At 43.3% G+C, this 24,064-nt stretch overlaps 1 protein-coding gene across 2 annotated transcripts in view; it reads left to right on the top strand.

The window, feature by feature from the left end:
* Positions 1-24,064, top strand: part of HIPK3 (homeodomain interacting protein kinase 3) — a 210,169-nt gene that overhangs the window by 172,537 nt on the left and 13,568 nt on the right. The window contains exons 7-12 of one of the 2 annotated variants that reach the window (XM_082269870.1): positions 13,419-13,578; positions 15,824-15,947; positions 17,251-17,372; positions 17,648-17,778; positions 19,334-19,495; positions 19,600-19,893. In XM_082269870.1, the coding sequence (XP_082125996.1) occupies positions 13,419-13,578; positions 15,824-15,947; positions 17,251-17,372; positions 17,648-17,778; positions 19,334-19,495; positions 19,600-19,893 (993 nt within the window). Of the gene's footprint in view, positions 1-13,418; positions 13,579-15,823; positions 15,948-17,247; positions 17,373-17,647; positions 17,779-19,333; positions 19,496-19,599; positions 19,894-24,064 lie in introns of both variants that reach the window. The other variant, XM_082269869.1, reaches the window with a different exon arrangement.

Below are 24,064 nucleotides of genomic sequence, written 5' to 3'. Positions count from 1 at the left end.
GCACACATGAGTGCGCCCATGGCATATGGCTTCCCATTGGGGCACTGGACAGAGGGAGTGGCAAGGAGTGCCGGGGGGGGGGGGGGGGTACCAGAGATGAGGAGGTTTGTAGTCGCTCCATGCAATTCCATTGCACAGAGCAGCGAAGTATAAATGTTTATTTTTTTAACTTTACAATTTTTCTTTAGACCCTGTTCACACTGGGGCGACCTGGTCGCCTGATAAGTCGCCGTGGGTCGCCTGCCATAGAGCAGCACAGGACCCATTCTAATAGGAGCGACACAAGTCGCTCCGACTTAGAAAAAGGGTCCTGAGCTTCTTTGGGGCGACCTGCATTGACTTCAATGATATGAAGTTCTGTGCCGGCCGCTCCGAGGTCGCGGTGCGAGCTGCGCACCGCGACTTCACAGGTCGCCCCGGCAAGTCGGGTCGCCCCAGTGTGAACAGGGTCTAACTCTTGTTTTTTTGCTGGCCATAGATGGGTTGAATGTTCTTGGAAAGTTTGTTCACTTTTCTAATCTATTAGTGGGTCTAACTGACATTCATTCTCGACCGCAGCGACGAGAAAATTCCAAGGAGCAGGAGGGAAAATTTCAAACAACTTTCAACAGTGTATGTGGTTTTTTTATTTGGTAAAGTCCATTCATTCCAAAAATCAAATGTTAAAAGCAAATTCAATCTTTTGAACAACATTTGATTGTTCTGAAAATATTCATACAAATTTTCATTTATTATTCTATCCATCTATGTTCGGCTTAGTGCAATAGATGGGATTTTTGAGTACTCTGCTTGGGAATTGTTACCACCTTGCCAATATCTCTGGCAGTCTAATTATATCTGATGACTCTTTAGGGACATTTTGTATTCCACTTGACAATGAATATGTTTATTTTGGCAAATATTAACTACACTTTAGTTCAGTTGTTTATAATGAATTAGGCCTCACTCAGATCAGCACACATGAACTCATGCACGTTTCAGTCATCACGGATGGGAAATTGCCTATCAGTGCGCCAAGAAAAAGAAAGATGAAGAGTGGAGTGGACCTGAAAAGATTTGCCATCTTATATGGTACATCTTGAAATCTTCATTGTGCCTAAATAGTACATTTTGTCTAGAATTCCTGCTGACAAATAGCAGTGCTCTTTTTTTGCCCTCATAGCTGTACATGTGCAGGTTGGGACCATGCTCGCTGCTTGTGTTTTTGGGCCTCGCTTTTTCCGTTCAGGTAACACACACTGTTTATATACAGCTTGAAAAAAGCATGCATTCTCCATTTTTCCACAGGGCATCAAATAGCACCGAAGTTCACATGAACGTATTGCACTGGATTGATGTGCAGATTTGAACGGAGTGTACATTTCTACACTTTTACTAACGTAAAAATGTAAACCGTATGAGTCACTGAAGCAGTCAGTCTGTACGCTAAAACACTCTGTGAAGGTAGTGTGAACGAGCCCTGTATGAAATGGAGGCACATATTTTAATTCTTGTTACATGCAGCATCGCTTTTGTTCAAGGCCTGCTTTAAAGTGGTTGTAAAGGCTGGAATTTTTTTTTTCCAGTGTTCTACTTACCTGCTTTGTGTGAGCAGCCCTGAACCTCTTCTTCTGGGGTTCCCCGTTTTAATGTTCTCTGCTCCTCCTCCTCCTCTGTGTCTGGCATCATAGCAAACCACTTGCTAAGGGGCAATGTAGGATCATCCTTGAGCTGGGCTGTGTGCATATATAGACACACACAGCGCAGCTTGGCCCCGCCCTCACTATCTCCCCACAGGATTTGATTGATAGCAGCAATAGCCAATGGTTCCCACTGCCTCAGCAAAGCCTGTGAGAGAGGGGAGAGAGCCCCTACAGATGGGCACAGTGCTGGATCGAGATAGAACTGGGGCGGGCGGAGAAGAGATACCACTACTGGGGCATTTTTTTACCTTATTGCAAGGAAGGTAAAAAGTGTTCTGCCACAGAAATGGTAAGGAAAGCATGAACCATTGTATTCTTTGTTCAGCTGGCCATATTCGGCTTGAATCGGCTGAAATTCACGCCATAGGTGGTTCTGTTGGCTTGACACACTTCAACTAAAAAATTGAAAGGAGCCTGGTGGAAAACTGTCAGATGAACAGTGACCACATCCTATCAATCAGTTGTAGTCACTGTTTGAGGCCAGGTACACACTAGCTTCAGCTTGCAGCAGGAGGTCCGATGCGATGCGTCCCTGTTCTCCATTTCAGATGCAAATCAAGTCCGAATTTTTCCCTGAATTCATACTCAAAACGAAGCCAAAGACACACAGGACCCTTTTCCAGTGCGGACTGCGGCCCACTGGGAGCCAGTTACACTCTTCTTCATGTGAATTGGATGCAGGGAAATCCACATCCAATTCACCTTAGTGTGAACCCAGCCTGTGTATTTAAATAGTTGACGGTTTCGTGGTTGCTTTAACACAGTAGCCAGCAGTGGAAACTCCTCCATTCATGCTGTTTTAGAGTGGATGGGGAAATCTAGCAGATTATCTCTGCAGGCTGAACAAGCGAAATCTGTGCATGTAAGGCTAGCCTATAATTCCACCAATTAGTTTTTGTGGGTTACAGTTGAGCAGAATGCAGGCTGCAGCTTTATAGCTTTTGGATTTCAGAGAATATGTACTAAGTGTTTTCAATAGGCCAGCATATAAAACTGAGACAAGACAAACTTCTTTTTTTTTTTTTGTACTACAAAAGTGAAAATGGACCCTTTATTATTTTAAAAATTAGTAACCAGTGCAGGTATTAACAGGGTGGATTTCAACATAACTTTTTAACCCTTTCAGACTGTCCCAATGCATTTATGTAGCAGCACAGAGTGGGCCTTATTCCATGTTGCCACATATTTGTTGTGTGCCCCCAGCACTGTTACCACGTTGCCACTGATAGCTCCTAGTCCTAAAGTGATGATCAGGAGTCAGTAGGACATGCTCCTGATTTTGCCTATTTGGAATTATTGCCATCTGAAGGCAAAATGTGCGTTATTGTTTCTGGGCCTTACTTCACTTACGAACAACAAATACTGCACACATACGTGGCATACCCATGCATGTCAGGTGTGGGAGAATTTATTTTGTTTTTATATTAGATTGACTTAGTAGGTAAAAAGATATGTACAGTTTTACCAACACATGCTAGCAAAACTAGGTCCATACTTTAGGGCAGCCTTTTTCTGTTTCAATGTTTTTATTGAGTTTTTCATGTCAAATAATACAAACAGGGATGATCAACATGGCAGTTATTGTTAGGACAATGTACAATAAAGATGGTAAGCTTAGTTCCTGTTCCAAGATATACAGCATGCTATGAAAATGAACAACAATAATTATATCAGGCGCTAGGTGAGGCCCCAGAGGTAGGTGAAGCACCTCTTCCGCGGGCACCCCAAATGGGATCCAACTGTGCCCAAGAGGAAGGATGGCATCACCTGGCCTCTGTAACTTATCTATGGTAGTTGTACGTGTAATGAAAGGTAGGTGAGGGTATTTTAAACTTAGATAAGGAGAGGGGGGAGAGATTGGCACGATCGGACTATACAGGCTGCTACAGTAGTCTACATTGTGGGCAAATGAAACAGTCCAGTGGAATTGCTTGAACACTTCGATGGCTGCAGGCTTGTAGAGGGTGAAGCAACCCTGTGTGGATCCAAAAAGAGAGAGAGAAGGCCAAGCGCCGATCTAAGTGTAGCAATGCAGGAGGTCGCTGCTCGTTCCCCACAGCATCAGCGCTGCAGCCGAAACTGGAAAAAACACCCTGGATGTGACCACAGAGACCCCCTACTGCTTTTAGATGCCTGTTTTTATGCACGTTTTGTGAGTAACACTCTTTTTATGTGATATTAAAAACCTGCATTGCTACACTTAGATCGGCGCTTGGCCTTCTCTCTCTCTTTTTGGGTATTTTAAACTGCCAACTTAAATGTAGTTCCATCCGGTCAAGTAGTAGGATGCATATAACTATTCATTTAGCAAAGTCGCTATACCAGTCCATCCATGAAGACCAAAGATGTATTTCACGTAGTAGTGAGCGTCTGTCTGAGATGGATAGAATTTCCTAAGTGTGGTGTGTTTGAACCATGTTTATCACATCTATTAATTGCGGGATTGTTTTGATTTCCACACTTTGGTAATGGAGAGCCTAGCTGCCAGTAGGATTTGTATTCCTACCTTTCGTAATGACAAGGGGATAGTGTCAATGTTAAGGGTTAGCAAAGCTAGGTCGGGGGAGGGGGCCAGGGAAAGTTTGGTTACCTCGTTTAGTAATTGGAAGACTTCTTTTGGGCAGCCTTTTTTAACCAGGGTGCTTTGAGGTTTCCTCAGGGGTGCCTTGGCAAAATGCCTAAAAATGACCCCAAAATAGTATACAAGTCAGCATGTGGCTGAAGCCTGCCTTTTAGTTACACAAAGCCACGGGTTTTTATTTTTCAACATTACGACCCTCTAGCTGCCAACGTCCTAACAACCAATGATGTCATCAGTTGACAAGGAGAATGTTGATCGTCTGCACAGCATCCTTGTTTGGCCCTCCCCTGCCCTTCTCTATCAGCGTTGGGGTCACATTAGCTGAGTGATGGAGAAAAACTGAGGGAGAAGAGAACCATTGGAATACTAGTTAGTACCAGTGTGAAAAAGTGTATAGGATTTGGAAGAAAAAAATCACCTCTAAAGTTGGGTGTCCTACAGGTGTGGATTTTGATGTATTATGCAAAACTATTAGAATCGTTTTTACATTTTAGAATGACTGTCCATGATTTTAAAGGATGCTTTGACTGAAAAAGGGTTGAAAAACCCTACTTTAGGGTTTGTTTTGCCTATGGAGTTAAGGCTGTAGACTAAAATGGTGACATTTCTTGAGGATAGAGCTACAAGGGGCATTTAGGTTTAAAAGAGTTACATTTGGGAGCTAAGGTATGGTAAATAAGCAGTCTTCCTCAGTGATAAATTCTCCAGCACCGTGTTACAGTTGCCAGAATGGGTTCCTTTGTTTTGTCAACGTTCGTTATCCTGTCTTCTGTGAACTCCTTGCCTCATTTTCACATTACTGAAAAGAAAGCCTGAATTTACAGAACATGCCAACTGGAACATGTTCAGTGGACTAAATGCGGAAAATATGACCGCTGTGAAATATTTACAAAAGCATTGGAGCACGGTAGCATTCTTAAATAGGTCAAAGCCCCACTATAGATTAAACAGACAAGGCAGATGGTATTATAGAGGTTTATCCCTTTTGCTGCTGTTTAGGACAGAGGAAGCAAAGGGGTTATGAAACCCAATGACTTAATGTAGGATATGTTGTGTAATATTAGCACATACCCATATCATACCATCCAGAGCAAAGAATCACTCGTATCAAATTTACTGAGCTGGGATGACTTATTCCCTGTCTGAGTGACTAACGTCTGGGGAAAGTCAGGAGCACGTCCAATGCAGATGTCGTCTGCAGTTGTTTATCACGGGTTTGCACTTTTAATCAACCTTTGTTCTATCACGTAAGATTGAGGGCTGGAATTCTGTCCGGGGCATTTTACATCATCAACATACTGTATATGTCACTCTATCTACAGCATTTTCTTTTTCACATTGGATGCATGTGTAATATTGCACATTAAGAAATTCAGTTGTTTTATGTGCTACTTTTATGCTATCCCAGGTTAAGGTTCCTAGACTGTGTGAAAACATTGCGTGATTGTGCCAAACACTGAACGTGTTCAGTTGAGCTTCAAGACTTTGAATATTTGAAAAAGACCCTGGCTTTGTCATATACAGTTAGGCAGCCCGTAGATGATTTGGTTTTCTTTCCTTTCACCAGGGATCGAGGGTAAGAAAATTGCTTGATTGACTGACTGTGTCGATGGGGGAATGCCTCCCACAGCACTATTGTGTTTTGCCAGTGGGGAGCCTTCTTGGCTGGCAGAACACAATAATTGCTGCTATAGCTGCCAGAATTAATCACATTTAAAAAATAAATCAAAGGGCTGGTTGTACCCAAGTTTATCAATGGATTGACTTGGGTACAATCAGCTTGCCACATACATGGATCGAATCTTGGCTGGTCCATGCTAAACTGGCTAAATTTTCATCCATGTATGATCCGCTTTAAGCAGCCTCTTCGTGGATTGCTGCAGGCGCCATTGTCTAAAACATCCTGGTGTTGGATGGTGCATCTCTTTCTAGGCACTCTAGTCCCTTCGGTTGATCCCTATAATACTGCAGAGAACAGTAGTATTGTACAGGCGGTCCCCGGGTTACAAACATCTAACTTACAAATGACTCCTACTTACAAACAGCGAGAGACAACCGGAAAAGAGGAGAAATCTAGCTCTAGGAAGGGAAACTCACTCCTGGAAGAGTTCTCATGGGGAAAAAAAAGGTCTCCACTGAAGCTTTATCACTAATCCTTGTTTCCACAACAACCCAAAATTTTCAAACTATAGTTGTCATAGGGACAGAAAGTGAGGTGAAATCTTCAGAACAGGGGTACAGACAGCAAAACAAATGGTACAGGGATGTTACCTTCCCTAGGCTATCCAAAAAACATAAACGTTCTTTTGGCTGGAGCTAAACCTAAAAAATGTATGTGTTCCGACTTACAAACAAATTCAACTTAAGAACAAACCTACAGTTCCTATCTTGTTTGTAACCCGGGGACTGCCTGTAGTGGCAAGTAGGAGCAACCATGCCACCCAACATGGGGAGGCATAACTGTCACCTGAAGATTAGGATATAAGAGGTGCCTGGTCCTCTGCAAGAGAATGAAGATCTGACGTACTGCCCAGCAGCAAGGTGAATACAGTAAACCCCCGCTCCATCGCGGTTCAGTTTTTGCGGTCCCGGTATATTGCGTTTTTTTTTGTAATGTTATTTTACTATATAAATCATTAAAAATGAAATATTTTTGTGTTTTCCATAGCTCTTGCTATGTCTCTCAGTATCTTTTATGTGTTTAAATGAGTTTCTGTTGTTTTAAAAGTGTGTTTAAAGACCTTAAAATGCTTTTACACGTACAGTGACTGTAAAAAAAACATGCCTACAATGTATTTTAATAGGGTTTTTCTATTTAGCGGATTTTCACTTTTCGCGGCTGGGTCCGGAACGTAACCCCCGCAATGGAGGGGGGTTTACTGTATTCACCTTTTACAGGGTAGTGGTTGTATGAAAGTGACAGGGTCTCATTAAGCTGGCTGTATATTTTACAACCTGACCTCTTTTTGGATTCACAATCAACCATGCAGTGTGAGAACTTACCTAAGCAATCTGTTCCGTTTTTATCCAGTTGGGTAGACCATTGATAATGTTGTTGGTAAATCTGAATTGTATTGTACCAATTGATTGTAATGTGTGTGGCTAACTGTAGAATGAACTCAGATGTAGTACCCACATTGTTAAAGTCTTCAGTTTGGGTTTCTTGCTCTATCTCTTTTATGATCACGCTGTTTACTGTGGCACCAACCATCTTTTTAAGTCGCTGCACATGTGGACTGCAACTTGTGTATTTTTGGATCTGGCCAGCAGCCTACACCAAAATAGTGCAGCGCTATGTTTATCTGATCTGGGCTTCTGCAAAATCAGCCTAACATTTAGGCTACGTTCACATGTGGGTGTAGCGGATCGCGGGCAGAATCGCAGTGATTCTGCCCGCGATCCGGAAATCATTGCAAATCGCTGGACGCCTGTGCGATGCCCGTGATTTGCCATGGCACCCCAAATGCTGTGCGGTGTTGCAGCGATTTCCGCCTGCCGAATCGCGGTAACATTGCGCAAACAGAATCGCGGGATGCATGGCGCACAAAAGAAGCTCTTGTACCTTTTTTAGGCATCGTGCGTCCCGTGATTCTGTTTGCGCGATGTTACCGCGATTCGGTAGGCGGAAATTGCCGCAACATCGCACAGCGTTTGGGGTGCCATTGCAAATCACTGGCATCGCACGGGCGTCATTTGCAATGATTTCCGGATCGCGAGCAGAATCGCTGTAATATTGCCCATGATCCGCTGCACCCACATGTGAAAGTAGCCTTAGGTTTGTCCCTTTGCAGGTCCCACCACCCATAGCAACGTATTGATAGTGTAACTATCCCATTTCTACTTGAAATGATAAACATGAAAGGACACACATCATTGGCTGCTCTTGTTAATACAGAAACATGAATTTCCTCAATCTTTGTAAATCAGTCCGACATTTCTGTGCAGCTCTCTGCTCTATTCTAGCTTCAGAAGCTTGCAGTAACAGATGCTGGTCTCCCTGGTCCTCCTCCTTTGCTGGGTGTTGGGAAGACATGGGTAATAAGTTCTGCTTTAGTCAGCAGTATTCTGAAAATCATCTTTCATTATTGAGAGTTCTCACTCTGGTCCCGTAGCACATGCTGATTAGTGATCCCTCTGTAAGATGTGTTCAGATTCTGAAACAAGAAAGAGACTGGGATAAAAGATGAGAGTGATGAGGGCTTTGTAAATCGCAGTGATGCTGATGAGCTAATCAGATTTCAGCCAATAGATTTTTTTTTTTTTTTTTTTCCTTTTACGAAGGATGTTAAAATTATTTGCACATTGGTCATCTCCTGGATATTTAATATATAACAAAACTGAACTTAACTGCATACCACAGCTTTTTATTTACTCCATAGAGACTGGCGGCAGAAACATTTCACTGACTTTCATATTTTCTCATTTAACTAAAAATTGCTAGTTTGGCTGGTTTGGAAGTCATTTCTGTAGTTTTAGAAGTTATACAGAAAGACAGACTATGACTGCATTAACCACTTTAGCCCCAGCCCTATTTCGGACACTTTTTGTTCACAAGTTAAAACCAGTATTTTTTCCTAGAAAACTACTTAGAACCCCCAAACATTATATATATTTTTTTAGCAAAGACTCTTGAGAATAAAATGTCGGTCATTGCAAAATTTTTTGTCACGCGGTATTTGCGCAGCGGTCTTTAAAACGTCATTTTTTTGGAAAAAATTTGAAAAATCACATTTCACTGCATTTAAAAAATACTAAACAGTAAAGTTAGCCCATTTTTTTTGTATATTGTGAAAGATGATGTCACGCCGAGTAAATAGATACCAAACATGTTACGGTTTAAAATTGCGCCCCCCCGTGGGATGGCGACAAACTACGGTCAATAGAGATCTCAATCTGCTACGCTTTAAATTTATTTAACGGTTACCAGTTTAGAGTTAGAGTGTAGCTCTTTTTTTTTAATTATTGCCCACGCTCTGGCGATCGCGGCGATACCTCACATGTGTGGTTTGAACAGCGATTTCATTTGCGGCTCGACTTGCGTATACGTTTTTTTTTGTGCGCGAGCTAACGGTGACGGGGACGGCTAAATTTTTTTTTTTTTTTTTTTTTCCTATTTATTTTTTCTTTTTTTTTAAACTTTATTACAGGTTTTTAAAAAAAAAAAAAATCTGATCACTTTTATTGCTGTCACAAGCAATGTAAACATCCCTGGTGACAGCAATATGTCGTGACAGGTACTCTTTATGGAGGGATCGAGGGTCTAAAAGACCCTAGACCCCTCCACTACACTTCCCTGTATGCAAAACGCCGAAAACGGCATTTTTGCATACAGCCGTTTTTCAAATCTGCCGCCTTTTGCAGCACAGTAACCCGGACGTGACGTCATGGACGCCGCCTCCGGGTTACGTCATCGGAGACCCGATCGATGCCGTTTCCGGCATTCATCGGGACTCCATCCAGCCGGCGGACGTGCCGGCTGGGTGCTCGGGGCTCCCGGTGGGACGGTAGCCCCGAGCAAAGCCGCGGAAGGCGGCGGGAGGGGGGGGACGTCCCCTCCCGCCCCCCCGGGTAACGATCGAGCGGCTCCCGAGCCGCATCGATCGTTACCGACGGAAAGCCGACCGTCGGCTTCAAACAACGGTACCGGGATGATGCCTCTAGCTAGAGGCATCATCCCGGTATAACCACTCAAAGTCAGCCGACGTAGAGGTTACGTGACTGGTAGTAAAGTGGTTAAAGTGGTTGTACACCCCATATACAGTGGGTACGGAAAGTATTCAGACCCCCTTAAATTTTTCACTCTTTGTTATATTGCAGCCATTTGCTAAAATCATTTAAGTTCATTCTTCTTCCTCATGAATGTACACATAGCACCCCATATTGACAGAAAAACACAGAATTGTTGACATTGTTGCAGATTTATTAAAAAAGAAAAACTGAAATATCACATGGTCCTAAGTATTCAGACCCTTTGCTGTGACACTCATATATTTAACTCAGGTGCTTTCCATTTCTTCTGATCATCCTTGAGATGGTTCTACACCTTCATGTGAGTCCAGCTGTGTTTGATTATACTGATTGGACTTGATTAGGAAAGCCACACACCTTTCTATATAAGACCTTCCAGATCACAATGCATGTCAGAGCAAATGAGAATCATGAGGTCAAAGGAACTGCCTGAAGAGCTCAGAGACAGAATTGTGGCAAGGCACAGATCTGGCCAAGGTTACAAAAAGATTTCTGCTGCACTTAAGGTTCCTAAGAGCACAGTGGCCTCCATAATCCTCAAATGGAAGACGTTTGGGATGACCAGAACCCTTCCTAGAGCTGGCCGTCCGGCCAAACTGAGCTATCGGGGGAGAAGAGCCTTGGTGAGAGAGGTAAAGAAGAACCCAAAGATCACTGTGGCTGAGCTCCAGAGATGCAGTCAGGAGATGGGAGAAAGTTGTAGAAAGTCAACCATCACTGCAGCCCTCCACCAGTCAGGGCTTTATGGCAGAGTGGCCCGACGTAAGCCTCTCCTCAGTGTAAGACACATGAAAGCCCGCATGGAGTTTGCTAAAAAACACCTGAAGGACTCCAAGATGGTGAGAAATAAGATTCTCTGGTCTGATGAGACCAACATAGAACTTTTTGGCCTTAATTCTAAGCGGAATGTGTGGAGAAAACCAGGCACTGCTCATCACCTGTCAAATACAGTCACAACAGTGAAGCATGGTGGTGGCAGCATCATGCTGTGGGGGTGTTTTTCAGCTGCAGGGACAGGACGACTGGTTGCAATCGAGGGAAAGATGAATGCGGCCAAGTACAGGGATATCCTGGACAAAAACCTTCTCCAGAGTGCTCTGGACCTCAGACTGGGCCGAAGGTTTACCTTCCAACAAGACAATGACCCTAAGCACACAGCTAAAATAATGAAGGAGTGCCTTCACAACAACTCCGGGACTGTTCTTGAATGGCCCAGCCAGAGCCCTGACTTAAACCCAATTGAGCATCTCTGGAGAGACCTAAAAATGGCTGTCCACCAACGTTTACCATCCAACCTGACAGAACTGGAGAGGATCTGCAAGGAGGAATGGCAGAGGATCCCCAAATCCAGGTGTGAAAGACTTGTTGCATCTTTCCCAAAAAGACTCCTGGCTGTATTAGATCAAAAGGGGGCTTCTACTAAATACTGAGCAAAGGGTCTGAATACTTAGGACCATGTGATATTTCAGTTTTTCTTTTTTAATAAATCTGCAACAATGTCAACAATTCTGTGTTTTTCTGTCAGTATGGGGTGCTATGTGTACATTCATGAGGAAGAAGAATGAACTTAAATGATTTTAGCAAATGGCTGCAATATAACAAAGAGTGAAAAATTTAAGGGGGTCTGAATACTTTCCGTACCCACTGTATCCAGTGAAGTGACTGGCCTGAGGTGATACACAGAGATTAAACAAATCCTCCTACACGAGTTGTATCTGTTTATCTGCAGTCTTCTCTTCTCAACATCCTTTCAAAACACAGAATTTACATAGCTTTTCCGAGCGACCAAAAAAGGGGATGGAGAGCTAAAATTACACTCTGCAGAGCTTAATATGGAAAGCTCTGAGCGTTGATTGGATGTAATGAACACCCCCCCCCCCTTTACAATGCACACTGAAACAGAGCTGAGGCTGTCCATCAGCTGGAGGTCCCTCCCTTGTCACCTCTTTTCTCTTGGTGTCGGGAACACTTATCAGAAGTGATTTATGCTGATAGCAGAGGAAGGAAGCAGCAGACAGAAATGACACTTAAGCCTCGTACACACGCAACGATTATCGTCCGACCGATCGGTCGACTTTTGTCCAGTGTTGTTGTGTTGGTTGAAATGTTCTCTAGACTGCACACGAATTTTCTCGGCCAACAAAAACCAACATCAGAAGTGATGTCATGTGCTGGTTTACTTTCCGTGTGTTTTTTCTTCTCTGAGCATGCACAGTCTTGCTCATCTGATTTTTGTCAATCTGTACTGACTGATGGAAAATCGGCCGTTCTGTTGACGGCCAACAAAAATTATATAGCCTGCACACCAGATTTTGTTCGGCCGAAAAGTCGCAGTCGGTTGTCGAAAGCATCATACTAACAAGCCAAAAATCGGCCGATCGGATGTTGGCCGAAAATTCAGGGCCAACTATCGTTGCGTGTGTACGAGGCATTAGTGCTCTTAATTGAGACAAGTTTACACTATAGAGGGATATGCTTTGTTCATATTTCATGTCTGAGGTTTACAACAATTTTAAGGCGGCCAGATAAGAGCTGGGCCCATGGAGCCCAATACCCTTGTATCTGACAGCATTTACATTACTTAGAGTTGTAGCTGTTGTGCTTTTCTTTGGTTTGAATACAACTTTGTAAGAATATTATAATGTTAACCCCTAATAGGTTAAAATAAACTAGATAAAGCAGATAATGCTTTGCAGTGAAACTAAGCTGCCTGCTCCTTACTTCGTAAGAGTTGATCAGTCAAGATATGAACTGTATTAAAGTATACATGGATTCTTGTAGGCAGCAAACAGACTATAAGAAACCTATGTGAGGCACTTCTGGTAAGATTCAAAAGATATAAAAGCAGACACTCGGAGTACCAGATAATATGTTGGGGATCCTAGAGTTTACTTTGACATAAAATCCCAAAAGAGCAAGCCAATGCGTTTCAGAAATTGTAATGAGTCCTCTGAGTTAGGAAAGGGTATTGGGGGTCCCATCAACCCCTGAAAACATAATGGCTTTTTCATTTTGCATTTTATGAACATACATTTTCATTTTTCATAGTCTCTCAAGATTTGGTCTCCTTTTTTTTTTTTTTTTTAATTTTTTATTACTATTATTTATTTATTTTTTTTGTATGTCTTGCTCTTTATTTGCAGCATGGCCTGATTACCCCCAATCTGCCACTCCAGCACAAAGGAAAATTATATGTAAATAATGATCGGTTTGCCCCCTGTCTCCCACTTGGTCATACTAGCACAATTGCCTTGATTTATGGGAATGGTGGGAATTTTGACCACTCACTGTAAAGTTTGTAAGGTTTTGTTATTCATGCATTATTATGTTTACTGATGGTACCAGACCATAACCCCTGTTGCATCATGCATTATTATTAAGACATTGTGTCTTTTTTTTGCCAACAGTGTGAAATCTTGTTTCCATATCATGGATGTCTGCAAGTCACGTCCCAGCTTGGGTGACACAGTTAACCGCAATAAAACATCAGTCATGAGACCGGTGGCCTCCGCCAACGCAGCTAACATTTCAGCCGGTTTCTCCAAGCTTGGCAGCGTCAGGGGTCAGGTGAGTGCAAGTGTCCGCTTTATTAATCAAATTAACTCTTAGAGATCTCTGTACTCTTCACAGCAACCAAATTCATTATACATCTGGTAAATGACAGGGGAATGTAAGCTTGAATGTGAATGGTTGCTACATGGCTTTGCAGACAGTTCTCATGAACAAGACTTTTAACTTGGAGCTTTATTTAGATGTTAATAGGATTCTGCCAACTATGAGCTCCAGGCCTGTCATTTTAATTCTTTCTTTGCATCTTGGTGAGTCCTTGTTGTGGTACACCTGATATGCCCGTCAGTTCAGGGTCAGTGACTTAAAGGGATATTAAAGGCTCTTTTCTTTTTTTTTTTTTTTTTTTAATAACAAACATGTTATACTTACCTACTCTGTGCCAGTGTCATCTTAAGAGCATTAAAGGGCCCCAGGCAATGCAGTGCACTGGGGCTCTGTCTACACAATCACCCACGAGAATAAAAATGCAAATTATGGATAAGTCAATATTTATTGGTACAGCAGTGCCAGGCTAATGACCGCTTCCATAGTTCGACGGCTGGGTCCGGTGAACACACACACAGACGGGACTCAGACTCGACTGTCCTGTGTGCGCCTGTTCCCGTGGAGGCTGACTGGCATTCCTGCAGTTGTGGGCTCCCCCTCTATGGCCCAATTGGCCTGATGGCAGCGCAGGGCAGACAGGCGCTTTACCACCTGCTAAGTTCAGTGACGGAATGCACACGGTAGAGCTGCACGATTAATCGTAACAGAATCGAGATCGCGATTCACTCCCCCTGACGATCTTAACATGACACTTTCTCGATTCTTTACATAGCTATGAGGGAGCAGCTGTCAAAAGAAAAAAAAAAGCCTCCCGCAAAAGCCTATCATCATTCGTCTCCCACTGAACTGTAAACACAAATGATTACATTGTATCTTTTCTTTCCCTCTGCCGGAGGAAGGAAGTTTAACCTCTTAAAGACTAAACCTTTTTCCTACACTTGTTGCTTGCAAGTTAAATCAGTTTTATTTTTCCTAGAAAAGTAGTTAGAACCCCCAAACATTTATATATATATATTTTTTTTAGCAGAGACCCTGCAGAATAAAATGGTGATTGTTGTAAATTTTTATGTCACACTGTATTTGCGCAGCAGTCTTTCAAACGCAATTAATACACTTTAATGAATAAAAAAATAAAACAAAACCGTAAAGTTATCCCAATTTTTTTTATAATGTAAAAGATGTTACACAGAGAATCGTGATCTTTATTCCAAGCAAAAAAATCGTGATTCTCATTTTGGCCAGAATCGTGCAACTCTAGCACACGGGAATTGGGACTAATGCTTGACTGGGTTGCCGGGCAAGTAGGGTCCCCGGGCAACTGCCCAGTGTGCCCATTCGTTAAGATGGCCCTGCTCTGTGCAGGGGTTTTGCACAGAACAGCCCGAATCTTCCTCTTCCTGGATCCCCTGTTGGTGCTCCTGGCCCCTCTTCCTGGCTGAGTGCCCCCATAGCAAGCCACTCCTGAGCCATAAGACCCACAAAGCATGGCTCGCATAGAATGCATGAAGGTAAAAAAAACCTTCAGCCTTTAAAATCACTATAATTATGAATTACTATGACAGCCTTTGAAACACCACGAAAATAAGTCATTACCAGCTGTTATTTTCCCCTACAGGTTCCTTTTAAACACGCTAGAGAAATGCTTGGCAGTAAATGCTATGCCAGTCTCCCTCCCATTCTTTTCAGTGTGTGTGAGGGGGGCCGGGAAGTGCCTGCTTACATGGGTGATGACTGCTGAATCTGCAGGTAGAGTGAGAGGTGCTGGATGGCAGGCAGATATCTCTCCTTCCATTGCCACCAGGGGAAAGTGTGGAGACACAGCCAGCCTACCTATACCAGACATTTATTTTTAAAGTGAAAACCGGGACTTGATTATAAAACATTGGACTTGATTCTGAAAAGTATAGCAGAAGAAAAATGTTTTCCCGTATGTCCTCACTTTGTGCATTGCTAGGGAAGATGCTGGCAACTTATAGATCAGTAACAGGAATCTGCAAGCTGTTCTGCAGTGTGTAATGTAAACACATTTTGTATGTGGTTAGTGAGCCCTCTTGTGGGTAGATAGAAGAATTGCACCTTGGATATAAATTAACATCCGGTAAGAGTGTTATGACTGTACAGGTAGTCTAATGAACATTTGTATTTATTTTTTAATATAACTGCTTTCTAATTAAATTGTTTGTTGTTTGTCTTCCAGGCTTTAACCACAACAGGCCATACAGTTATACACCATGGGATACCAGTGCAGGCTGGAGCTGCCCCATTTGGTTGTAATGATGCTTTTCAGCAAACATTGATCCTTTGTCCCCCAACCCTTCAAGGTATTATATCCAGATATAATATTTACTTTAATGTGAAGGCAACCCTGTTTCCACCTGACAGAAATTAAAAGGAAAAAAAGGCAAAACAAAATATTAAATGACTTTCTGAAAAGTCATTTAATATTTACCTGTCCTACTGTCCATGTCATCACTTTTTGCTGTATTTACGACATACCACTGCCTAAAGAATCTTCAGCACCAGTCACTTCCAGATGTAACAGGCGTTTTGTTGCTTACTGCATATACTGCGGTTTATTTCGCTGCCACATTATCGACCTAAGGGTTGGTGGGAGGAACCGCAGAGAGCAGAGGAAGGACTAGGCATTTGTAGGCATCCTACATTTAAAAGTATTGAATACTAAAAATTCTTCAAGCAGCAGCATCTCTTAAATAGAGTGGAGAACAGCCAAACAGAAGAATCAGAAAGTCATAAAAGTGTTCTTTTCCTTCCTTCTTCTGTTAGGTTGGGACACGGTGTCCTTAAGCGCTTTGACTGAATTTTATCTGTTGGTGTTTTTATTAGCATGTGCTGCTTTTATAGCCCTTTAGGAACCTAAAATATCATGAAAAAAACAACATTTTTCTGTTTTGCATTTAATAATAATAATAATTCAGGATAACTCACGTTATAAAACGGATAAAAATAGAAGGTACGCTAATTTTATTAATGTTATAATTTTTATTAATTTTATTAATGTCCCCATGAAGTATTCTATATAAATCTTTTCATTTAGAGAGTCACTGCAGGCAGTATAAAATAGAACATAGAATACATGTAATTGTAATGCTATATAGGAAATATATAGGACGTTGCTCAGTTTACCTTCCTTTGAATGTTACATCATTCTTCTATTAATAGGGCTTGCAGATTGCCCTTTTCACAGCACTGCAGCCTTTTGCTATTCCTTCTGTGCTGTACTATGTCCTCTCCCCTGAGCTATACATTGTTTTGGTAGTCTGCCATATGTATAGGACATGTCGGGGAATGCGGTTTTGAATAGTCACGGTTGTGCATAGACTGCAGACAAGACGGATGAGAAATGGTGAGAGTCCCTAGTTTGTAGAATTTTAGGTATCAGAATTCATTGCTCCTGGGAAACATTTGTGTGGGCCAGGTGAAAGATTGTCCCAGTGCATTTACAGAAAGCCCTGGCCAGGTGGGCTACTTTAGAAAGAAATGTTTTCATTCTTACATGATCCCTCTTCTTTAGAGTGTAGTTATTATACAGTATGTCTTGCTTAGGTCCTTTGGGCCATTACAGTAGATATGTACATTTTTTAAAACGGTTTCTTTTTCTAGCAGGAATGCCACCAAACCACGGGAAACCCACAAGTTACTCAGTGAGAGTGGACAACACTGTGCCCCTGGTCACACAAGCCCCTGCCATTCAGCCCTTGCAAATCAGGCCTGGTGTTCTCTCACAGGTGAGTCTGCTTGTATCATAGGCTGGCCCTACATGATACAATTTTCTTTCAGTTTTCTGTCAGATTTTCTTGAAATTTACCTTCAAGTATGTAGTACGAAGGCCTGCCTAATTGGATACAAGTGAATGTGTTGTTTAGCTTTGACCACACCATTATGTGGTTTGTGGTAGATCTGACAGAAAATTGTATAACAAAAGTTGGACATGTATGGTCAGCCTTAGAATTAACATTTTCTTTGGTGTCTCCAAACATGCTAACAGCAGTATCCCTTTCAGCAAACATGGTCAAATGGATCACAGCCCATACTGGTTCCTGCATGGCAACAAGTGACGACAGTAGTAGCACCAACAACTACAACGCTCGCCTCTGATAGCATGGCTGGACCACAGAGACTTGGCGACTGGGGGTATGTGTTACATTATATTCCTGATGCTTGGCTTTGCAAGTCTTGTGCGGAGTTTTTTTTTTTGCAATTCCTTTATTTCACAAATGTGCACAGAACAGTCAAACCGTTTAAAAAGAAAGGCATGTCATTTGAAATTATCAAGAAAGAATACAGTATTTGTCAAGCAGCGATAACTTGACTGCCGTTACCAGAAAGAAACAGGCAAAGGGTGGTGTAAGCACATTGATATTTGTAACCAGAAAGATGACCAGAGAAACATTGAAGGGTACAAATTGGGTACCAACGTAGTAAGTACATTAGGCCAGGCACTAAAGTGAACAAAACATTATTTAGAGTTTCCGTCATGAAAAGTCTTGTGCAAAATTTTTTGGATTCCTGCTCTATGGGAGGCAGGGGAACCCATTGGTTGCTTAAATAGAGGCATTCAATTAGTGGCACTGCCTCGCAAAGATTCTGTCTTGTCCATTGGCTGCAACCAGGTAGCATTGGCCTGTCACTACCCAGCCAAAGCCCACATCTGCTAAAATAAATATATTTGGGATGTTAGAATTTATTTGATTTATAGAGCTACACATGTACTTAGAGCCAATGAGAGTGTGTATTATAAAGAAGGAAGTTAAATCATTGTGAAGGTCTGCTAAGAAGAAAAAACTTGCATATGTGAATGTCCCATGTACAAATCATACACCGAAACTATAAACCTCCTGGGTTTTTCAAGGCAGTGTAGGATTAACAGACATCTAAAATTACACTGTCCAATAATTCATTTTCTGGGAAAGTTTTTTATAATATTTGGTTAAGCCTGTGTCACTGCTCATAGGAACATTGAGGAAGTATAGTAAATTGGCACCTTTTAAAACTGACTTCTTTAACTGCTTGGTGATCAAGAACAGTTTGATTTTTGCTTTTGTGGAAGAGAAATAAAAAATGATTCACATCTGTTAGAAATAAACCAACATTGTAGATACAGTTTAGACACCTCTAAATCCTGACCTGTAGCATTGCATTTAACGTTCTCTGCTAGAGGGCACCCAGGATGCTTTGGAACCCAAGAGTGCCAGTAGATAGTGAGCTTCTTGATACGGAAATGCAGGCACTGAGAAACAACTCCAGTGTTGTATTATGTATCTGTTGGGGACTTGTACTAGAGCTGAATTTGGCTAAGTTGAAATTTTCATCTGCATGGTTAGTTTAGTAGCCTACAGCTAAATCTACATGTAATTTCAGCATTTTGGTAAAGGCTAGTGAGTTTATTCAACCACTTGTGAATTTAGTGGCCCAATTGTTGCACCGGAGTTCCCGTCTGTACCTTGCAGCCACTATCCCTGCATGAGGATCTCTGGCATCTTTTTTTTTTTTTTATGTGGGATGAAACCAGAGGAGTGACATTAACTTGCTTGGTTGCTGAATAGCTGCCAAGAAGAAGGGGCAGAATGTTGAATGCTGATTGGCTAATTTTTCCAAAGGTCTTTGAAATGCATCGCAAAGATCAAGCCTTTGTCATTGAGGCTTTCACATGGATGCTTTCTTATTATTTTTGCTTTTGTTTCTATAGGAAAGTAATTCACCATGGGAACCATTACAGCTCAATGATCCTACAGCCTCTTTTAACCAACCAAATGACACTGTCGGCTCCTCAACCCATCAGTTTAGGCATCGCACATGTGGTGTGGCCTCAGCCTGCTGCTAACAAAAGGAACAAGCTTTGTCAGAACAGGTAAGAAGACGTAAATCTAGCCCGGGCAGTAATGTGCTGGATTAACATGTTTACATGTGTGATTGCTGCTTTGCCCCTACTGATCACATCATCTTTGTCTGCAGGAGTAACACAATACAGGACCATGTTGTCCATAATAAAGCACTTAACTCTCCAAAGATCTCAAACAGCGCAAAGACCACAGAACCTGCAAGTTGTACGTTACCAGAAGACAATCAGAACTCAGAGGTGCAGCAGGTTGGCTTATGTAAGGCCCCTGAAGGGGCTGCACTGGATGTATCCAGTCAACAAAGGCAAACCATAGTTATAGCTGATTCACCAAGCCCTACAGTGAGTGTCATTACCATCAGCAGTGACACAGATGAGGAGGATTCTTCACAGACACACTCCCTGAGAGAGTAAGTGCTACATCCTATTTTATATTTCCAGATGGGTGCAGTCGATGATTGCCAGTATCTTTTTGAATACCTTTGAAGGAAACTATTTGTACAATGCTGAAAGACTCAACTTCAGTCTAAAGCTGACTCCCACAGTACTTCTTCCCTGCTAGATGTCCTCAGTCTTCTTAAGATTAAATAAAATACCATTAAAAGTATTTAAATGCAGCTAGTATAAATACCTGTATTTTCAGCCTCTTATTATCCCCTTTATAGCGGCACTCACAGACGAAGAGGCAGCACAGTAAACCAGCCTAGTGACCTGCAGTGTACATGTGTTGAAAAGAAACCTGTTGACAGGAGGAAAAAGCAGAGAGGATGACCTTATCAGTCATCTGCTGCTCTTTCACTGTTCAATCTGAGACTGACAATAGGAAAAAGACCTAGCTACATTGTTTACTATAGCAAAAAAAAGTCAGCAAATCAGGCGAGGTGTTTTACCAAGTAAATTTCAGGACTGAAAGAACATAAAAATCTTTTGGCAGGTAAAAAGGTACCCTTTACCTGTGTTAGTGACTCCTGGTTATATCATTCAGTGAACCAGTGATGGTATCTAGCAGAAATTGCCATTATTCTGAAATCAAAAGGTCCTCTCAGTTCTCTTTGCTATATTCTTTTTTTTAGAACATTTCCTTTGCCATTTAGAACTGGGTCTTTGGAAGGCCTCCAGAAAGACCCTCATTCTCTCTAGTCACTTTTTTTTATGCAAACTCCCTCGCTCTGCTCTGTGTGTAATGCTTCCTGTAGATTGCAGCTGAACTGGAGCAGAGTCATGAATAATTCCTTTCTAAATGATCACAAATATGCACAGTTAGACTGCAAAAGACTGATGGGCAAATTAAAGTATCCCTAGGATGTAAATTGAGTGGCTGAGGATGAGGTATTCCTCCAACACCAAATTACTGTTAATGACATTTTCATTGGTTAGTGGCCCAGTCTGTTGAAGCATTTTTAGTGTTACAATTAAATGCCTTGGGCAGGTTGACTTGGTCCAGTTTGGGTATATCCATGTTAAATGGTAAGTTTGCCTGGATTGTACCGCTTGAACCATTCACTGACATCTCAGAGAAGTTTTGGTATTATAGAAAAAGCTATTTAAATATATTAAGAATGCTGATTGGATAAGATATTTAAAGGGTTAATGCTATCTGTCTCAGAGATATTAAAGTACACCTGTGACTTTTTTCGATGATTATGTATATATTTTTAAGAATACATTAAAGAGCTTTAGGCTGGGTTCCCGCATCGCATGTCTCTCGCAGGCAGTTCACACTGCCCTATTAGAACTGCTGCACTGTCAATACAAAGTTAATGACCCCCCCCAGATCGAGCTGATTCCAGTGTGGACTAAAAAAAGGGTCCTGCACCATTTTTGGTCCGAATGCGATGCAAATTCAGCCATACAAACTGGCTGAATTCGCATTGCACCGCCATCGCATGTGATCTGCACAGAAATGCTGTGCGAGCCACATGCCATGTCTGACATTGCAATAGTGTGAACCCAGCCTAAAAGTGGTTTTAAATCAATTACCTATACCCAGTGAAGTGGCTAGCCTAAGGTGATACAGAGATTAAACAAGTCTTTCTACATAAATATATACCTGTGTAGCTACAGCCGTCTTTCCCCTTCGTCCATTCAAAGTGCAGAATTTACACAGGATCGCTTCACTCTAAAAAACGGGGTGGCGAGCTGACGTTTCATCAATAAGGAGAGCTCTGAGAGCCGATTGGAGGGAAGGGACAATGCTTGTAAAAAAAAAAAAAAAAACATATTTCGCTTTTGTTCATTGATGGACAGCTCCTGTCATTCTTGACCATTGGGTTCTGCTGCCCCCTACAGGAGTAGGACACTAGGCAGAAAAAACTTCTGGCTACACCCAGGGGGTATACTCCCTCTCCATGCTATAGTCACTCAGTTTATTCCTACCTAGTCAGGAGTAAGGACCTAGTTCCTTGCTGGGATCTTTGGTCCTGGCAACATTTTTTGGATAGAAAATCTTTTCCTCCTTGATTTTTCCTGCGAGAGCGTGCAGGCCTTAGCTCCACGCTAGGTCGGCCACGACATAGCTCCACTGGATGGGGGCTGGCCCTGCGAGTTAAACACCTCGCGATGGTCGTATACGACCTGGCCTCTGCCTGAGTCGCAGCGTTCCTCCTGGCTGACAGCCCCCCATTTCGATGAAGAGAAGGATCTGTCTTGAGCGGTGCCCACCTGGTTCCTGGTATGATGAGTAGCTTTCCCCCCTCTACCCCTGGAGGGTTTAGGGGTGGATGTGGGCCCCTCCTTGGGACAGTCTGACCCCCAGGCTCCCCTCCTTCCTGCAGGCACACCCCCCTCTGCCAAGTTCCTCATCCTGCCCCCCCCCCCTCCACTCCACATACGCTTGGAATGTATTTTTTTGGTGTGATCCGGCCACTTTCCTGGGGTAGGGCAAGGCGCTAGCTGGAGATAAGGGGGGGGGGTGGTGCCGCCGGTGACCAGACAATTGACTGGGCGGGAGGGGCCATTGTTCCTGGTGGGGGGCTCATGCCAGGGCCCCCTGTCCTGCCTGGATCTGTCCTGAGGCCTGGTCTCCTGATTGCTGGGCCCCTATAGACCTTGTGGCGCCACAATTTTGTTGTAGGTTTGTGTATTCCTATACACGGCGGCCATATTTGTGTAGTCTGGCAGCCATTTTCTTCTGGTTTGCATTGCAAATAGTGGCGGCCGTGGCAGTTTTGGTGGTGGGAGCCCCTCCTTATCCCCTGGTGCTGACTTCTGGATCATTTAGCTTCCTGATCGCCGCATGTGTAGTGCAGATTCTCCTGGTGATTGCAGGTGCCTGTGTCGGCGACTGGTTAGTCTGGTGGGCTCCTCTCCCTCTCTGCTGAGGATTGCTCTGTGCCTTGTGCTTGGCGACCGGATGATGCTGCCAGTGCGGTGGGAGATGTCCCTTAGCATTGTGTTACACTTTTTGTGGGGTCCCCCTGGTGTCTCTTGAAGTCTTGGGAGCACGTTTCCCCAATTGATCCCCTCTCTGAGGCTGCGGGGCCCTCTGGGTCCCAACCATCCATCCATTCACTGATGGCGGTCCTGGGGTCCATTGTGTCTCAGGTGGAGGTGGCTTGCGGGCTAGCAAAAAGTGCCCCCCGCTTTCCCCTGCCTCATTTGTCTCTTCAGATCCTGTTTCTGATTCGGCCGCCGCGGATGTGGGTCACCCTGCTGGGTCTGCGACCTTGCGCCTGAATCCTCTGATAGTGAGGATGATTCCTCCACGTCTGCGACTACACACGATAAGCGCGAGACCCTGAAGATGGAGGCGCAGTTACCCTTTGGCACTCACAAGCCATCCAGAGATGCAAATGTGTTCCCTTTCCCTGCCTATTTTGACATAATTGTCGCTAAAGAGTGGGGACGGCCAAAGCGTCTCCGTGGGGTTCCTAAGTGCTTTACTATGCGTTACCCCTACGAGGAGTCCCTGCTTAAGAAGTGGACTGTCCTACCAGTGGTGGACCCTCTGGTTTCCAAATTAAACAAGGCAAACATGATTTCAGTGGAAGAGTCCTCAGCCTTTAAGGATCCGGCTGACCGGAAGGCGGAGGCTGTGGCCCGCATTATGTATACCTTAGCTGGTTTGGCAATGAGGCCAGTATTTACCATTGTCCTAGTTTCGCAAACTTTGACCGAGTGGGTTAAGCTCCTACGCCGTGACCTGGAGAGAGAACAACTCCCTCCTGCCTTTGCTGAGCTGGCGTACCAGCTGGTCCAGGGGCTGCAGTTTATCTGTGATGCCTCTTTGGATGCGGCTCCCGTTGGCTCGCCTCTCTGTTTTGGCGGTGGTCCTTGGGCGTGTTTTTTGGCTCAAATGCTGGTCTGCGGACCAGACTTCTAAAAAGGCCATGACTGATTTTCCCTTTCAAGGAGATCATCTCTTTGTTGATGTCTTAATGACATCATTAAACGTCTCACTGGAGGGGGAAGAGTACCTTTCTTCCGCAGGCTAGTAAGGACAAGCAACCTGGACTGGCAAGCCGAAATCGGGTTTCTCCAGACCCGAGAACGAGGCTCCTTCTGCATGAAGGTGTGCCCTCACCCGTATAGGGGTGGGGGAGCGTCTTCACTGTTTTCTGGAGCCGTGGACCTCCCTGGTAC

This window comes from Pelophylax lessonae (assembly GCF_965119305.1).
Source record: "Pelophylax lessonae genome assembly, chromosome: 10".
NCBI lineage: Eukaryota > Metazoa > Chordata > Amphibia > Anura > Ranidae > Pelophylax > Pelophylax lessonae.
This window is presented reverse-complemented; position numbering and strand designations above follow the sequence as displayed.